This window comes from Gracilinanus agilis, chromosome 2 (assembly GCF_016433145.1).
Source record: "Gracilinanus agilis isolate LMUSP501 chromosome 2, AgileGrace, whole genome shotgun sequence".
In the NCBI taxonomy this organism is placed as follows: Eukaryota; Metazoa; Chordata; class Mammalia; order Didelphimorphia; family Didelphidae; genus Gracilinanus; species Gracilinanus agilis.
In genome coordinates this window covers 264839134-264854191 of record NC_058131.1, presented here as the reverse complement: position 1 = coordinate 264854191, position 15058 = coordinate 264839134, and the positions used below count along the sequence as shown (strand labels likewise).

Here is a 15058-nt window from a genome sequence, read left to right as displayed (position 1 = left end):
TTGGCACCTTCTCTGCAATTTATAGCCTTTGGAGTGTTGTCTGGAACATTGAGAGATTAAGTCATTTGTCCAGTCAGTTGACTAATTCCTGTCAGTGGTAATATTTGAATCCTGGGCTTCCTGATGTCAAGACTAGCTTTCTACCCACTGTGCCACACTGCTAAGGCTGTGCACTCAAGTAAACCCAAGAGTTAAATATAATTCATAGAATTTATACAGCACTCTTTTTTCTTTGCAAAGCCCTTCTCCAAAACAGCAATTTCGCCTCTCCTCTTTTCTCCTCTCTCTGTCTCTCTCTCTCTGTCTCTCTCTCTCTCTCCCCATCTCTCTCTCCCCATCTCTCTCTCTCCATCTCTCTCTCTCTCTCTCTCTCTCTCTCTCTCTCTCTCTCTCTCTTCCTCTCTTCCTCTCCTCCTTCCTGCCACATCTGCATTTGGGTAAGCTCCAATTACAAACAGGGAACAGAATAGTCATTTGACCTTGGCCTAGCCTAGAACTTCAGACCATTTTTTTTTTTTGTGCCACTTGACGCTTTTCTCTAGGCCTATATCTTTGTTTTAATAAATGGGAGAGTTGGGCTAGATCCTTATTAAGTCCCCTGCCATCTCTGACTATAACCTGACCAAAGTCATAGCCGTTTCATAGCAGAGTAATTATGGAGAGAGCCTCTTAACTCACCTAAGCATGGCTCAGATGATCAGAGCCTGGCTAGGACAGGAAAGTCCTGATGCTCCCATGGATGGCTGCTCGGCAGATGGGGCACTGCTGCAGGTTTGGGGCACACTCTGAACAGACCAGGTGGCCACAGGGAACAAAGACAATGGACACCACTTGATACATGCACACTTTGCATGTCCTCTCCTCTTTTAGCTGCTGCAGCTGCTGCTCAGTGCTCAGGGGTCCTGTAGACAAGGTCAGGGAGCAAAGGTAAAGGAAGACAGATACAGGATCTTAATTTTTAAAAAAGACTGCTTTCAGGTATGAAGATCAGAGAATCTCAGAAGGAGCCTCAGAGGTCTCTGGAACAAACTACACTTGAATGGGAATTCCCTTTTCAGAATCCCTATCAAGTAATAATCTAAATGTCTTTTGAAGATTTCCATTACTGAGAAACTCATTATTTCTTAAGGAAATCCATTTGAATTTTGGCCATTGTTAAGTTTCTTATATTTAATCTGAATCTCTGCAACTTCCACCCATTGCTCAAAGGTTGACCCTCTGAGACAAAAGGTCTAATCTGAGACTCAAATGAATTTATGATGTCATTAGTTTAATTGCAACCCATTCATACCTGCCCCAATCTGGGTGACTTTTGACCATGTCCTCCCATATGTCTAACATAAATGGATTAACCAACCTGCTGGGGGCCTTCTTTCTCCTGACTTAATAAGGGCAGATGTGGAGCATTTGGACTTTCTACATCTCCTCACTCTTACCCTGTGATCAACTCATTATCAGGTCAGGTCACCAAATGTTTGATGATTTTATCAACAGACCCTTCTTCCCCCACTCCCTCCCTACTTTCCAAAATAGTCTTCTCATATGGCATGGTTTTAAGTTCCCTCTTGGTTGCTTTCAGCTTGATATAGTCTTTTTTTTTTTTTTTTTTTTTTTTTTTTTTTTTTACCCTTGTACTTCGGTGTATTGTCCCATAGGTGGAAGATTGGTAAGGGTGGGCAATGGGGGTCAAGTGACTTGCCCAGGGTCACACAGTTGGGAAGTGGCTGAGGCCGGGTTTGAACCTAGGACCTCCCGTCTCTAGGCCTGACTCTCACTCCACTGAGCTACCCAGCTGCCCCCTTGATATAGTCTTGTTTGTCAACATCCCTCCTAAATACATGGCTCCCTAAACCAAACACAGGACTCCAGATGGATCTGATCAGGGTAGAGGGAAAAACTATCTCAACCCTAATTCTGACTGTTATGTTCCTATTAGTTCATCTTAAGATTATAGCCCAAGTATTCTATTGACTCATCATCAATAGAGAATGTGTTCAGTTGTTTTCCTGGCAGTGGAGATGAACTGCACTGAAACATCCATACTCTCTTACCTAGTTCCCCATGTGACTAAATGCCCATGTGACATATGCTGTTAGAGACCTCAGTTTTTTGTCAAAAGAACAGTTTCTCTGAGAGCAACTGGTGACAACAGAGTTTGCTTCATTAGTATTGTGCTCTAATCACTGAATTGGCCTGTCCAGGTACCAAGACTTAGAACCAAGATGGTGACAGAAGGTAAACAATAAACTTTAAAGTAAAAATATTGTATGGAGCCTGCCTGGCCCTCACCTGTTTCTGTGATCTGTTCAGGCTGGGCTTCTCTTCTAGGTGGAGTTGATTCAGATGCCATAGGAACAGGTGCTGTGGGAAGATAGGTTAGAAATTTTATCATGTTCCCAAATCAACACAAGGAAAAAAATATATCACAAGAGCCCCCCTATGACTGCCAAAGATAACTGCTATAAAGTTTTTCAGGAGAGACTCAAGGCTAATGGAGAAAATTTCCTCCATAAAAAGAATCTCATTCATCTATTCCCCAAATAATACAACGGGTAGGGACTAGAGCAGGGGTCGGCAACCTTTTTGGCCGTGTGAGCCATAAACGCCACATTTTTTAAAATGTAATTTTGTGAGAGCTGTACAGTGCTCACAGTGTGCGCTCCTGTAACAGCGCCTGAAAAAAAATGGACTTTATGGCTCCTGCAGAAAGAGCCATATCTGGCCCTCAAAAGAGCCAGATATGGCTCGAGAGCCATACATTGCTGACCCCTGGACTAGAGGGAGGGGAGAAGTTTCACCTAGTCAGTGAAACCAGACAGCACATGCTCCATACCTTAACCATTGAATATCCCCTTATAGTGATCTACCCACCTTCCGCATACACACAGAACTGAGAGACAAGAGTGACCCCAAGATGAGTTAGATGAGTTCTAACATTCATGCTGACCCACGGAGAAGTCCTCCTCCAATATTTTTCAGACAAAATCCAGAGTTTGAAGTCAGGGACCTTATTAGGTAGAACTTAAGTAATTATCTCAACTCACTTTTTGAGGAGACAATTCCAGACTTTAAGGAGTTTACAGGAAGGACAAGACACAAAAGTAACAATAGAAGAATAGTATAAAGATAGGAAGTGATAAGTGCCTAAAAGAGTAACACATATCAGAGATTCAAAATTAGAGGAAGGAGAGGCCAGAGAGGCCTCCTACCCAGTAAGGTGGGGGGACTCAGGGAAGGCCTTTGAGGGGAGATGGGTTTAGAAGACTGGAACAAGCCCTCCCCACTTAAAGCAGGCAATGAAGAAGGCTTTGTACCTCTGGTCTCTGTTGCATTCCTCTCTTCCTCTTGGATTAGATCAGAGACCAGCTGAGACACTGACGTGCTGGCTGGTGTTGCCAGCCTGTATTTACTCAGAACCAACCTCTCCACCATGCTCTGCTCAAACCCCATCTGCAGCACACTTTTTACCACTGTGGATTGCCGCCAAGCTGGCCAAGCTAGCCAAGCCAGGCTTCCTGGGCTACCTGCAAAGTGGAATGAAGAGTCACTGAACCCCAAGAGGAGATGTGCTGCTGTTGTTATTGCTGCCCTTGGTGTCACAGGGCAGGGTCAGAGATGAAGGGGCATCTAGCTTAGTCCTTAGCCTCTGAACAATTCTACTTGTATCCCAGCCCACATCCTGAATATAACTCCATTTAGCCTGTTTCCATAAAGGTAAGTGACTGTTTAAGGGTAGGTCATCCTTGGGTTTTAAAAGTCCAAAAATTAAAAAAAAAAAAAAAAAAAGGAGCCATTTCATATGGGAAAACTGTCTATATTGAGGTCATATCTATGTGGGGAGGAAAATTAGAAACCCCTCAGATAAGAGAACCTAATCTCAATCTATTGAAATAAACTTCAGATTTCAGACATTCCAGTAATTTATTTTTTCTTAAAAATTTGGATAACTATATTTAATTGAATTTGAATTTAATTCCTTCAGGAATATGATATATTTTATTTTATTAATTTTAAAACATCCAAAATGGAGTCCATAAGCTTCAGGAGATTGCTAGGAGATACAAGAAAGATTTGAGAACTCCTAAATCAAAATCTATGCCAATAGCCATGTCATCTGAAACAATTATAGTACGAAGAAAAAAGCCTGTGAAAACATGCTTAATTTATAGCAGCAGCATTAGTCCCAAACCCTCTCCCCATAAACATCACAGAAACACAGACTGTTAGAGCCAGAAGGGACCTCAGGGGGTATCTAGTCCAACTCCTTCATTTCCTAAGGAAGGAAAGAAATACTCACAGTAAGAGCATAAAACACAAAGATGGTAGGGAGACCTGTGATTTCAATACAGGTCTTCTGGCTCTATTCCAGTGTTCTTTTCCTGGGATGCAGGAAGGCACTTGGTCTTTGTTTCAACTCCTTAAAGCACCACAGGGGCAATTCTTACTGGGCAAGTTAAATAGGGTTTTAACCACAGTTTTAGAGGCAAGAGGGCAGATAGTGCTGATGGAAGGCATATTCCCAACCATTTTGTATGTATCCTATCCTGTTGGACTGCAAGTTTTATGAAAGTAGGGACAGATTTGTATCTATGCTGCTGTGTCTCCCTCAGAGCCCACCTGAGTACTCTTATCTCCATGCAGTATTTTTAAATGTTTGCTGAGTGATTTTTGATGTTGGAATTCCTGGAAAGATTCCAGAAACAAAGCCCAATTTTCTTTTCCTAAAGAGTTAGTTGTTCATGAGGCCCCAAAAGTAAGACTTTCTCTATAAGGTTTGAGTTCTCAGGATTTAAAGAGAAAGAAGAAAGCTTGCTTCCATAGCCATGCTTTTCACAAGCCACCCAACAAAAGTGGCAAATAGCCTACTGTAGAAGAGGGAACTCCAGGCCAGAAATTTGAACACCAGAACTTTAGCTGTATCTCTGATGCTAACTCACCACGTAAACTCCTGGCAATCACTTAGGCTCCCTGGGCCTCCATTTTCCTATTTTTTTTCCTGTTCCTGGTTCTACTTCTTTTTTTAAAGTTTATTTAATTAATTAATTTGGAATATTTTTTCCGTGGTTACATGAATCATATACTTTCCTTCTCCTTCTCCTCCTCTACCCCCATAGCCAATGAGCAATTCCACTGGATTTTACTTGTATCATTGATCAAGACCTATTTCCATATTATTAATATTTGCACTAGGGTGATCATTTAGTCTACATCCCCAATCATATCCCCATCAACCCATGTATTTCTTCTGTGCTTCTACTCCCACAGTTCTTTCTCTGGATGTGAATAGCATTCTTTCCCTAGATCATTTCATTGTTGCTAGTAGAGAAGTAGATTGTGCCACAGAGTATCCATCTCTGTGTACAATGTTCTCCTGGTTCTGCTCCTTTTTCTCTGCAACAATTCCTGGAGGTCTTTCTAGTATACATGGACTTCCTCCAGTTCATTATTCCTTTTAGCACAACACAATAGTATTCCATCACCAACAGATACCACAATTTGTTCAGCTATTCCCCAATTGAAGGGCATCCCCTCATTTTCCAATTTTTTTCTAAAGAGTGTGGTTATAAATATTTTTGTACAAGTCTTTTCCCCTTATTATCTCTTTGGGGTATAAACCCAGCAGTGGTATAGCTGGATCAAAGGGCAGGCAGTCTTTTAAAGCCCTTTGGGCATAGTTCCAAATTGCCTTTCAGAATCATTTTCCTAGTTTTAAAGGTGGGGAAAACAGCCCTTCAAAGCTGGCAGGATCCCATAAGATCAGGGATAATGCAGTGAAGGTACTTCAGACCAAAGTTTTCACTTTCTGCATTGCCCATCAGGAAATGAATACTTTGACTTCTTAAGGAATCTGGTTTGACTTGGGACTTGTTCTGAATGAATGGAATACTAAAGAGAAACTAGGCCTGCCTTAAGTCCAATGGCAGATTTTCTTAGCCTCCTATCCATCTCCCACCTTCAGAATACAATAAACCTGGATAATATCAGAGCCAATGGAAGGCAAGTTCCACATACTTCATATCTGACAGAAGTCAGGAATGTGGAAACTGACCAAGGCTTGCTTTTGAAGTCTAGATGGTGCAGTTCCTACTGAGCTGTGGTCCAGCCTAGCCTGAATTTCAACCAGTATTACTGGACATTTACTGAATATTTTCTGGGTTCAAGGCACTTTGTTTGTAGTTTTTAGGAGCCAAATTTCAAATGAAGTCAGGAAGAGAAGATAAAGCAACCTTTCAATTGGGTTTAGGGTTTGTTATTGCTGGTAAAGTGTAGCAATGTACCAATTCAGTCAAATAGGACTATTAGGCTAACAGGATGGCTTGTTCTTGAATACAAGTGAAGCACCCAGAACATCAAGATAGAAAATTGTTCAAAGGAATTGTACATTAATATTTTTTAAAAGTTTATTACATTTTAAATGTCCATACTCCATGTATCTGAAAAGAGTAGGCAGCAAGGAGATGGCATTTAGCATAGCAGAGGAGAAAGAGCATTGGGCTAGAAATCAGGATGCTTATGGTATTTGAATGCTAACTGCTATGTGATTCTGGGTAAGTCATTTCAACTCCCTAAACCTTGAACTGATTACCATGGTAAGAAGAAAAATATTTCCAACTAACCTGGAGTAGAAGAAGTAGGAGCTACCTCTCGTGGATCTTCTCCATGACCCTGAAAATTACATTAAAAAAATAAACAACACAGCAGAATTTTTTTTAAGTTTTATCTCCAGGAGGCAACTGGGTGGCTCAGTGGATTGAGAGCCAGGCCCAGAGACTGGGAGGTCCTGGGTTCAAATATGACCTCAGATACTTCCTAGCTGTGTGACCCTGGCCAAATCACTTAACCCCCATTGCCTAGCCCTTACTGCTCTTCTGTCTTGGAACCAATACACAGTATTGGTTCTAAGACAGAAGGTAAGAGTTTTAAAAAAAATAAAAAGTATTATCTCAAAAAAGCCCTATAAGAAAAATCAAGATGAATTTACCCAGGAATCTAGCAGACTGGAGGAATCTTGGATGCTGTTGACATAAGCTCTGCCCCTGGACTGAAGCAGAAATTCACATCTAAAAAGGAACAAAAATAGTAAATGGGGAGTGAGTATGGAGGAAGGGGCAAGGGAGATTTCTAAAGCCAATATAAACTTCTCTAGGGCAGGTCTAGTTCTCTTTCTCTTACAGAAGCATAACACCTGTTATAGGGGACATTGCATGAAATACAATGAGATGTTCCTGAAAAGACCTGTGGATTTGCCTGGTCTCCCCTATTCAGCTGTGAGCCCCTTGAAAGTGAGCATCATGTCCATCTATGACTGGTACACCAAACACCTAGATGAGAAAACTAGGCATATTCCAACACAAACAGTCCCACAAGATCCCAAATTACCTAGGGAACCACTTCGCATGTTCTCTCCAAGGGTCATCTCCTTGATCCCAGTTCCTCAGGCCCCCATCACAGTAGTAACACTTCACATGGTCATGCTGGCCTGAAAGAGCACAAAGAGGTTTCCGGGGGGCAGAGCCATCTCATGGATACTGACAGACAGCTGGGACAGTTGCTCTGGAGAAGGAGCAGGATTGTCTGGACCAGTTATACCAGATGGCTGTCTTGATGCAAAGCCTGGACCAGAAGCTCATCAATATCCCAGTGGCTTATTTATTCTAAGGCAGCATGGTGTAGTGGATAGCAGGTCAATCTTGCAATCAGAAAGACCTGATTCAAGTACTGTCTCTGATATATACTACTCGTGTGACCATGAGTAAGTCACCTTACCTCCTAGAGTCTCATCAATGAAATGGGGATAATTCTCACAGGGGCATTGTGAGGGTCAAATGAAGTAATGTATATAAACTTTTCACACAACACAACTTAAAATGCTATATAAATGTCAACCCCTGTTACTACATATTCTTCGTATTCTGTGTCTGGACCAGATCCCAGATAGAAGGAGCAGTCACAGACCAGTTTATACCCTTGGGGTCTAGATAGAGGACTCTAATGCAATTCACAAAAATGTTCTGATCTATTCCCTCTGCCTCTTGGGCTGCTCCATTTTGAGTGAGCTATTTATTATGATTTAATGCAGTATCTCTTGTACCCTCCTCGTAAGACTAAATATTTCCCAAAATATGGCATTTAGTTCCATTCAGGATTAGATTCCCTTATAGGGTAACTGAAGGAACCCAGAAGAGAAACAATAAAACTGTTTCTCACCCAGAGAAGTAAATAAAATTGGCACTTATGAGAGTGAACAGTAATCCCCCAAGCCCTGGGACAATGGGCCCTATGACTAGGTGACAGTCTCCAGGGAACAATCCTGACTAGCTCACTAGGAGAGTATCCTTTGCTGCTAATCCTGACCTTTGTCCTCTGAGGAGCCAGACCCCTTTAGTAAAGGTCCCAGTAATTTACTGTGGGAGAAATAGGAGTAGATAAATTCGAATTCCAGGGCTAACTTGGGGCCTGGGGTTAATGCAAGTCATTCTGAAGAAATGCCTTTCTGTGAGCAAGTGGCCATCTAATCTACACTATGCAAGGAAAAATAGCTAGGACAATTGTGTGGAGGGTTGGGGGGAGGTCTCATTGAGGTGATAAATGACCCACTTGGTCTGCAGTGACCACAGTGTTAAACAGACAAAGGACTCAGAGGTGACCTCTAACTGAGCTGTAGGTTCAAGTTTCAAAGGTCAGTCCTGAGATTGTTTTCAGCTGGAAAATATTCAGGATCTTAAGACTGATGAAAAATAGGAGAAGGGAAGAGGGCAGCTAAGGAAGATATTCTACTTTGGAGGTAAGGGAGCTGGAGTGGAAAATTGAGCTGTAGGAATCCTCCACATTTCCCATTTCCCCCACCATAGGGCTGTGGTATCTCCCACCATGTGGCAAAATTGGGACATTGATACATTGCTGGTGGAGTTGTGAACTGATCCAGCCATTCTGGATGGCAATTTGGAATCATGCTCAAAGGGCTATAAAAGAATGCCTTCCCTTTGATCCAGCCATACCATTGCTGGATTTGTACCCCAAAGAGATCATAGATAAACAGACTTGCACGAAAATATGTATAGCTGCGCTTTTTGTGGTGGCAAAAAACTGGAAAAGGAGGGTATGTCCTTCAATTGGGGAATGGCTGAACAAATTGTGGTATATGCGGGTGATGGGATACTATTGTGCTAAAAGGAATAATAAACTGGAGGAGTTCCAGGTGAACTGGAGAGACCTCCGGGAACTGATGCGGAGCGAAAGGAGCAGATCCAGGAGAACATTGTACACAGAGACTGATATACTGTGATAAAATTGAATGTAATGGGCTTCTGTACCAGCCGCAATGCAATGACCCAGGACAGCTCTGAGGGATGTATGGTAAAGAACGCTACCTACATTCAGAGGAAGAACTGCAGGAGAGGAAACATATAAGAAAAACAACTACTTGAACGCATGGGTTGGGGTGGACATGGTTAAGGATGTGGACTCGAAACTACCACACCAATGCAACTACCAACAATTTGGAAATAGGTCTTGATCAAGGACACATGACAAAACTAGTGGAAATATGCATCAGCCATGGGTGGGGGGAGTGCGGGGGGTGGAGGGGAAAGTAGGAGCATGAATCATGTAACCATGTTAAAAATGAATATTAATAAATGTTTAAATTTAATTAAAAAAATGAGATGAACAGCAATAAAAAAAAATACTTCTACCCTCTTGAACTGCTTTTGACCTTAAATCTAGGTTCTCGGTGTTTGGATCAGATCCCAGATAGAAGTCATAGACTAGTTTGAGCCCTTGAGGTCAAGATAAGAGACTCAAGTTCAACTTACAAAAATGTTCTTATCTACTTCCTCTGGCCTTTTGGCTACTCCATTTTGAGTGAGCTATTTATTATGATATAAACCAAAAAAAGAACAAAAGAAAAGGATAGTATAGTGAGGGGATACTCTGCTTATATTCAGGAAGATGTGGGTTCAAATCCCTCCTCAAGCATTATCTATTTAACCCTGGGTAAATTGTTTAACTTCTCTCTGTTGATTTCACCTTCAGAGAAGTTTTCAGATAGATTCCCCCCTTCTCTCCTCTGACACTGCCACTCACCGTGCTGCAGTCGTATATCACCTCAATCAAGCCTGGACTACTGCAATAGCTTGCTGACTGGTCTCCCTATATTTCCCCACTCCAGTCTATCCTTTACTCAGGTGTCAAAAAAATCTAAAGCATAGATCTGATCATATCACCCTTCCCTTCCTCCCCCATTCAATAAACTGTAGTGGCTCCCTATGGCCTCCAGGATTCAAATTCCTTTACAACCTAACCCCCTTCTACCTTCTCACATCTTATTCCTCCTCTCTATCATGTCCCCTGTGATCCAGTGACACTGGCCTCCTTGCTGTTCCTTAAACAAGACGCTCCATCTCCCAACTTAAAGCATTTTCACTGGATGTTCTAGAACACCCTCTCTCTTCATCTCTGCTTCCTGGATTCCCCTGCCTTCCTTCAAGTCCCAGCTAAAATTCTATCTTCTATGAGGAGTCCTTCCTGATCCCCTTAAGATTAATGCTTTCCTTTTGTGCATTATCCCCAATTTATCCCACACATAACTTGTTTGTACACAGTTGTTTGCATATTGTTTCCCCTGTTAGACTGTGAGCTCTTTTGGAACAGGGACTGTTTTGCCTTTCTTTGTATTCCCAGAGCTTTGCAAAATGCCTGGCAGACAGAAGGTGCTTAATAAATACCAATTGACTTGCTGACTCAGTTTCCTGAGGAATAATAAATAGTAAATAAATAATAAAAAGTAAAATAAGGAAGTATATCCAAATGGTCTCTAAGGTTCCTTTGTGGTCTCAAGCTATGGTTTTATGATTCTCAGACAAGGCAGACTGGAGGAAATGGTAGCAGAGTGTGTGTTATAGAATGGTGCTGAAACAGCTCCAAAGATACAAATAGGACTTCCCATATATCTACCTCATCTCATTAGTAAAACCAGGATGGCAATAATAGATCAGATCTCACAAAGTTTACAGAGGAAAGGGGAGAAAGAAGCAAAGACCTATGCTTTGCACTTTTATTTTTTTCAGTAAGGGGGAAAAAGGCACAGTGAACATAGACAAAGGAAAGAAAGTTCCTTTGGAACCATCCTTGTCCAGAACAAAAAAGAGGCCCAGTCACCATCCCACTCCATTTCTACTCTCCCCAGAAACTCTCCTGAACTATCTGACTAATAGATATACTAACCTACCATAGACTGAGACAAAGACCCAACACTTCACCCTCATATATGCTGCCAAGGGATAGCAAAAAAAGAACATTGGACTGGGAAGACCTCAATTGGAATTCTGTCTCTGCCGCTGCTAATCTGACTTGGGAAAACTCCCCTTCTCTGGGTCCCTTGTTTTGTTTGTAAATTGAGAACTGAACAAGGTGATCTTAAAGGTTATTTCTTGGTCTAAATCCTAGCACCACTCCAAAATGTCTTTTGACCTCCACAAGCTCAACTCTAGCCAGACTGAGCATCCCACAAGGAATGATACACTAGGACTTCCATTAACACTGTGACCAATCTTACCTTAAAACAGGTTCTAAAATGGAAATATGTGAGAATCTATGAAGATTCCAAGTGATTGAAAGGAGTGATATAGCTAAGGAAAAAGGAAATGTTCACAGAAAAAAAAGAGGCGGCTTTCAAGGCACCAACTTCTCCTTCTTATACCCCATTTAGACACATGGCTTCCCCCAGTCTGACAAATGGCCAAGTAAAGCCAGCCTTCCTTGTCAGAGACCTGTCAGGACTGTCAGGGATCAGTTTGTATGACATACCCAATCTGTCACCACAGCTGGCCTCCCATTCATAGTTGGCCTATCCCACAGACTTGCAGGGGCAAATGATTTTGAGCAAAAATAACCCCAGACTCAAGTCAAGAACATGAAAAAGGTCTCTTTTCCAATCTAAAACCTATGCTGCAAGCCTCGCAATCTGCTTATGTGAAGTAAAGCGACCAACCTACCTGTGTAGAAGAAGCCTGCTCTGGCCAGTTGCTGAGGGCACACCACCGCAGCTGATGGCCAGTTGTGAAATGAAGCCAGTCGGATCTGTTCTACACCCATATCTGGATAGGCAGGTCTGGTGGTCAGGGTAGCCTCATTCCCTTCCCCTTCGCCTTCCTCTGAAATTCTTTGCAACTGACTCAAGATTTGTCCATCCACACTGTCAGAAGTGTCCTGGGTAGGAATGTTGCCAGTATGCGTGCTGAGAGCAAACTGGCACTTGGGGAAAAACCTCTGGTGTTCTAGGATGGGGCTATCTCCAGCCATCCAGTTGTCCAGCATCCCACCACAGCAAAAACACTGAACCCTGTCCTGAGGGCCTACATAGAAGAAGCCAGCTCTGGCCAGGTCCTGGGGAGAGACAGGCCCCTCAGGAGGCCAGTCTTGAAATGTCTTTCTTCGACTTGCCTCACTGCCCATTCTGGGCTCAACCTCTTGCACACTCGGGTCTTCCTGTCTCCCCCAGAGCTGTGTGGCCTCCCCTTCAAAAAACTGGGAAATGAAAACTAGCATTTCTATCATGCCCGTCTGGATGCCTGCCCTGGGCCACTGTAGGGGGAAGGGAAATGGGAGGAGACATGCTCTGGACTATTCCAAATTTGCTGGCTTAGCCTTCTGGAAAGCACTGGGTCAGGGATTCCACCTCACATGTTCTGACAGTGGTCAATCCCAGAATCATAGGGCTCACAGCCAGAGCCTTCGCTGGAATGATAACAGCTCCAGAAGAGGTCTGTCTCAGCACCAAAGTGCCAGGGAGGATTGCAGGGAAAAGAAAAAGGAAGGAGAACAAACAAGAGTCATTCCTTATCAAATCTGGCTTCATGGAACCTGGTCAGAGTAGATCTTAACCCCAGAACATTATAGGAGAAAAACTCAGAGAATAAATCAGAAGAGATTTAGTTGCTGTTAGTTGTATTTAGACATAGGACAGTTTCTAGTCAAAGTTGGAGGGTCATGTATCTTGTTAAGAGATTCTGGTGGGCTGTGAGCAAAGGATCATGTAAAGAGAAAAATTGAACTTGGCATCTAATTTTCACCTTCATATGAAAAGATGGTTACCTTGCAAGCATCCCTTCCCCTCTTCACTTCCCCACAGGACCCTCCTCCAGACTACATTAAAATATCTATTCCTCAATTGCAGGTCAATTCTGGCTCTTGCTCTACTAAGAATATAAGCCCGCATTCCCAAGAAAAATAAAAGGAGAGTTTAACTTTGAGAGAAGCTAGGACAGTGGTCTCCAAACTATTTTCATTGTACATCCCTATTATAACATTTCCAAGCTAGGGGGGACCTTGGTTCAAGTCTTTTAATTTTTGACTGTTCAATCCAGTTTTTATTTGAACATATCCAGTGAGTGGAAAGTTATTACCATCTGGGGCAGCCTATGCCACTTTTAAATAGCTCTCATTGTTAGGTAACACACACACACACACACACACACACACACAATTGCTTATAACAAGAAAATCTCCACATAAGTTTTCATAAGTTATCTGATCAAATTTGTCTCCCTCCTTCCTTTCCCTTTTCCCTCCCAGTACTGGCAGATAATTCGATCTGGATTATACACATTTTAGTTCAAGTCTTGCTTCTGGCACAAACAGGATATAACCCTGGTAAAATGCCATCTATAAGTGATACCTCCATTTTCTTCTCTCTCACTCTTTTTTAATTTCCTACAGTTTGGTTTCTGATCTCATCATCCAATCAAAACTTCTCTCTCTAAAGTTACCAATGATCTCTTGAGAAATTGCCAACTCTAATAGCCTTTTGTCAATACTCACCCTTCTTGACTTCTCTGTAGTCTTTTCTGAGACCGTCCATTGACATTACCTATCACCCTCTTCTACTTATACTCTCTTCTCTTTAGGTTTTTGACAACTACTCTGACCTCTTGATCCGACCATTCCTTCCCTATCTCCACTACTAGATCTTTGTTCAGGTCATACCCATTTAATGAGGATGTCTTTCAGGATTCTGGACCTCTGCTCTTCTCCCTCTATCCTATTTCACTTGGTGATCTCAATAGCTCCCATATTTTCAATGACCATCTCTATGCTGATAATTCTAAGATCCACTTTTCTAATCCTGACTTCTCTCAACTTCTTGACTAACATCTCCAGCTACCTATTAGCTATCTCTACCATAGAGATCTTCAACTCATCATGTCTAAAATGAAACTCATTATCTTTCCCTCCAAAATCTCTCTTCTTCTAGACTCCCCTTTTACTGTATAGGGCACCCAGGATCGAAACCTAGGTATGAGCTAGGATGAACTCTCATCCACCCCTGTCCCATCCCCACATAGCCAGTTTGTTGCCAATTCCTGTTGATTTTTACTTAAGTAAAATCTCCTAGAAACAAATAATTCTTTCTTTACATAAATGGACCTTTGGAAGGGAGGGAGACCAGAAGGGGACCCCAGAAGGGAGGGAGTAGGCCAGCACGTGGTTGAGGACATATGGGGGTCCGGCACAGAGAAGTGAGAGTAGGAAGGGCTGGGAACAAACACAAGGTACATTAGTGTCAATGGAAGACAGACATGAGGGGCACAATGGGAGGGGGAGGGCAGAGAAGGGCATGCCAGTGAACAAAGTGAGGCAAAAGACTCCTCTCTACTGCTGGCCCTCCAATCTGGCAGCAGTGGCAGCCGCAACACATCAGTTCTGCTTTCATTTAGAGGGTTTATTTGTTTGGGTTTTTTGGTATGGGGCTAGGAGGCCACATTGCACCATGCTGACAGGCAGGAGTAAAGAGAAGAATACACAGTACTATACACTAGAGTTTAACATGGGTGTTTTTCTGGAATGCAGATTTCTTTCAGAATTCTTTACCTAAAGTCAAATTTGGGCAGCTAGGTGGCACATAAAGAGAGTGCACAGCCTGGGGTTAGGAAGATCCATCTTCCTTAATTCAAATCTGGCTTCAGACACTTATTAGCTGTGTGACCCTGAGCAAATCACTTAATCCTATTTGCCTTAGTTTCTCATTTGTAAAATGAGCTGGGGGAAGAAATGGCAA

General features: G+C 42.4%; 1 protein-coding gene across 1 annotated transcript; it reads right to left on the bottom strand.

Annotated features, from left to right (window-relative positions):
- Positions 1-708: 708 nt before the first annotated feature.
- Positions 709-12558, bottom strand: BIRC7 (baculoviral IAP repeat containing 7). Its single transcript, XM_044661165.1, has 7 exons — positions 11997-12558; positions 7381-7480; positions 6983-7061; positions 6618-6666; positions 3315-3524; positions 2290-2361; positions 709-902 (listed from the first exon to the last, which is right to left on the bottom strand). The coding sequence occupies exons 1-7, from the start codon at positions 12556-12558 to the stop codon at positions 709-711; spliced, it is 1266 nt and encodes a 421-aa protein (XP_044517100.1).
- Between the last annotated feature and the right edge of the window lie 2500 nt (positions 12559-15058).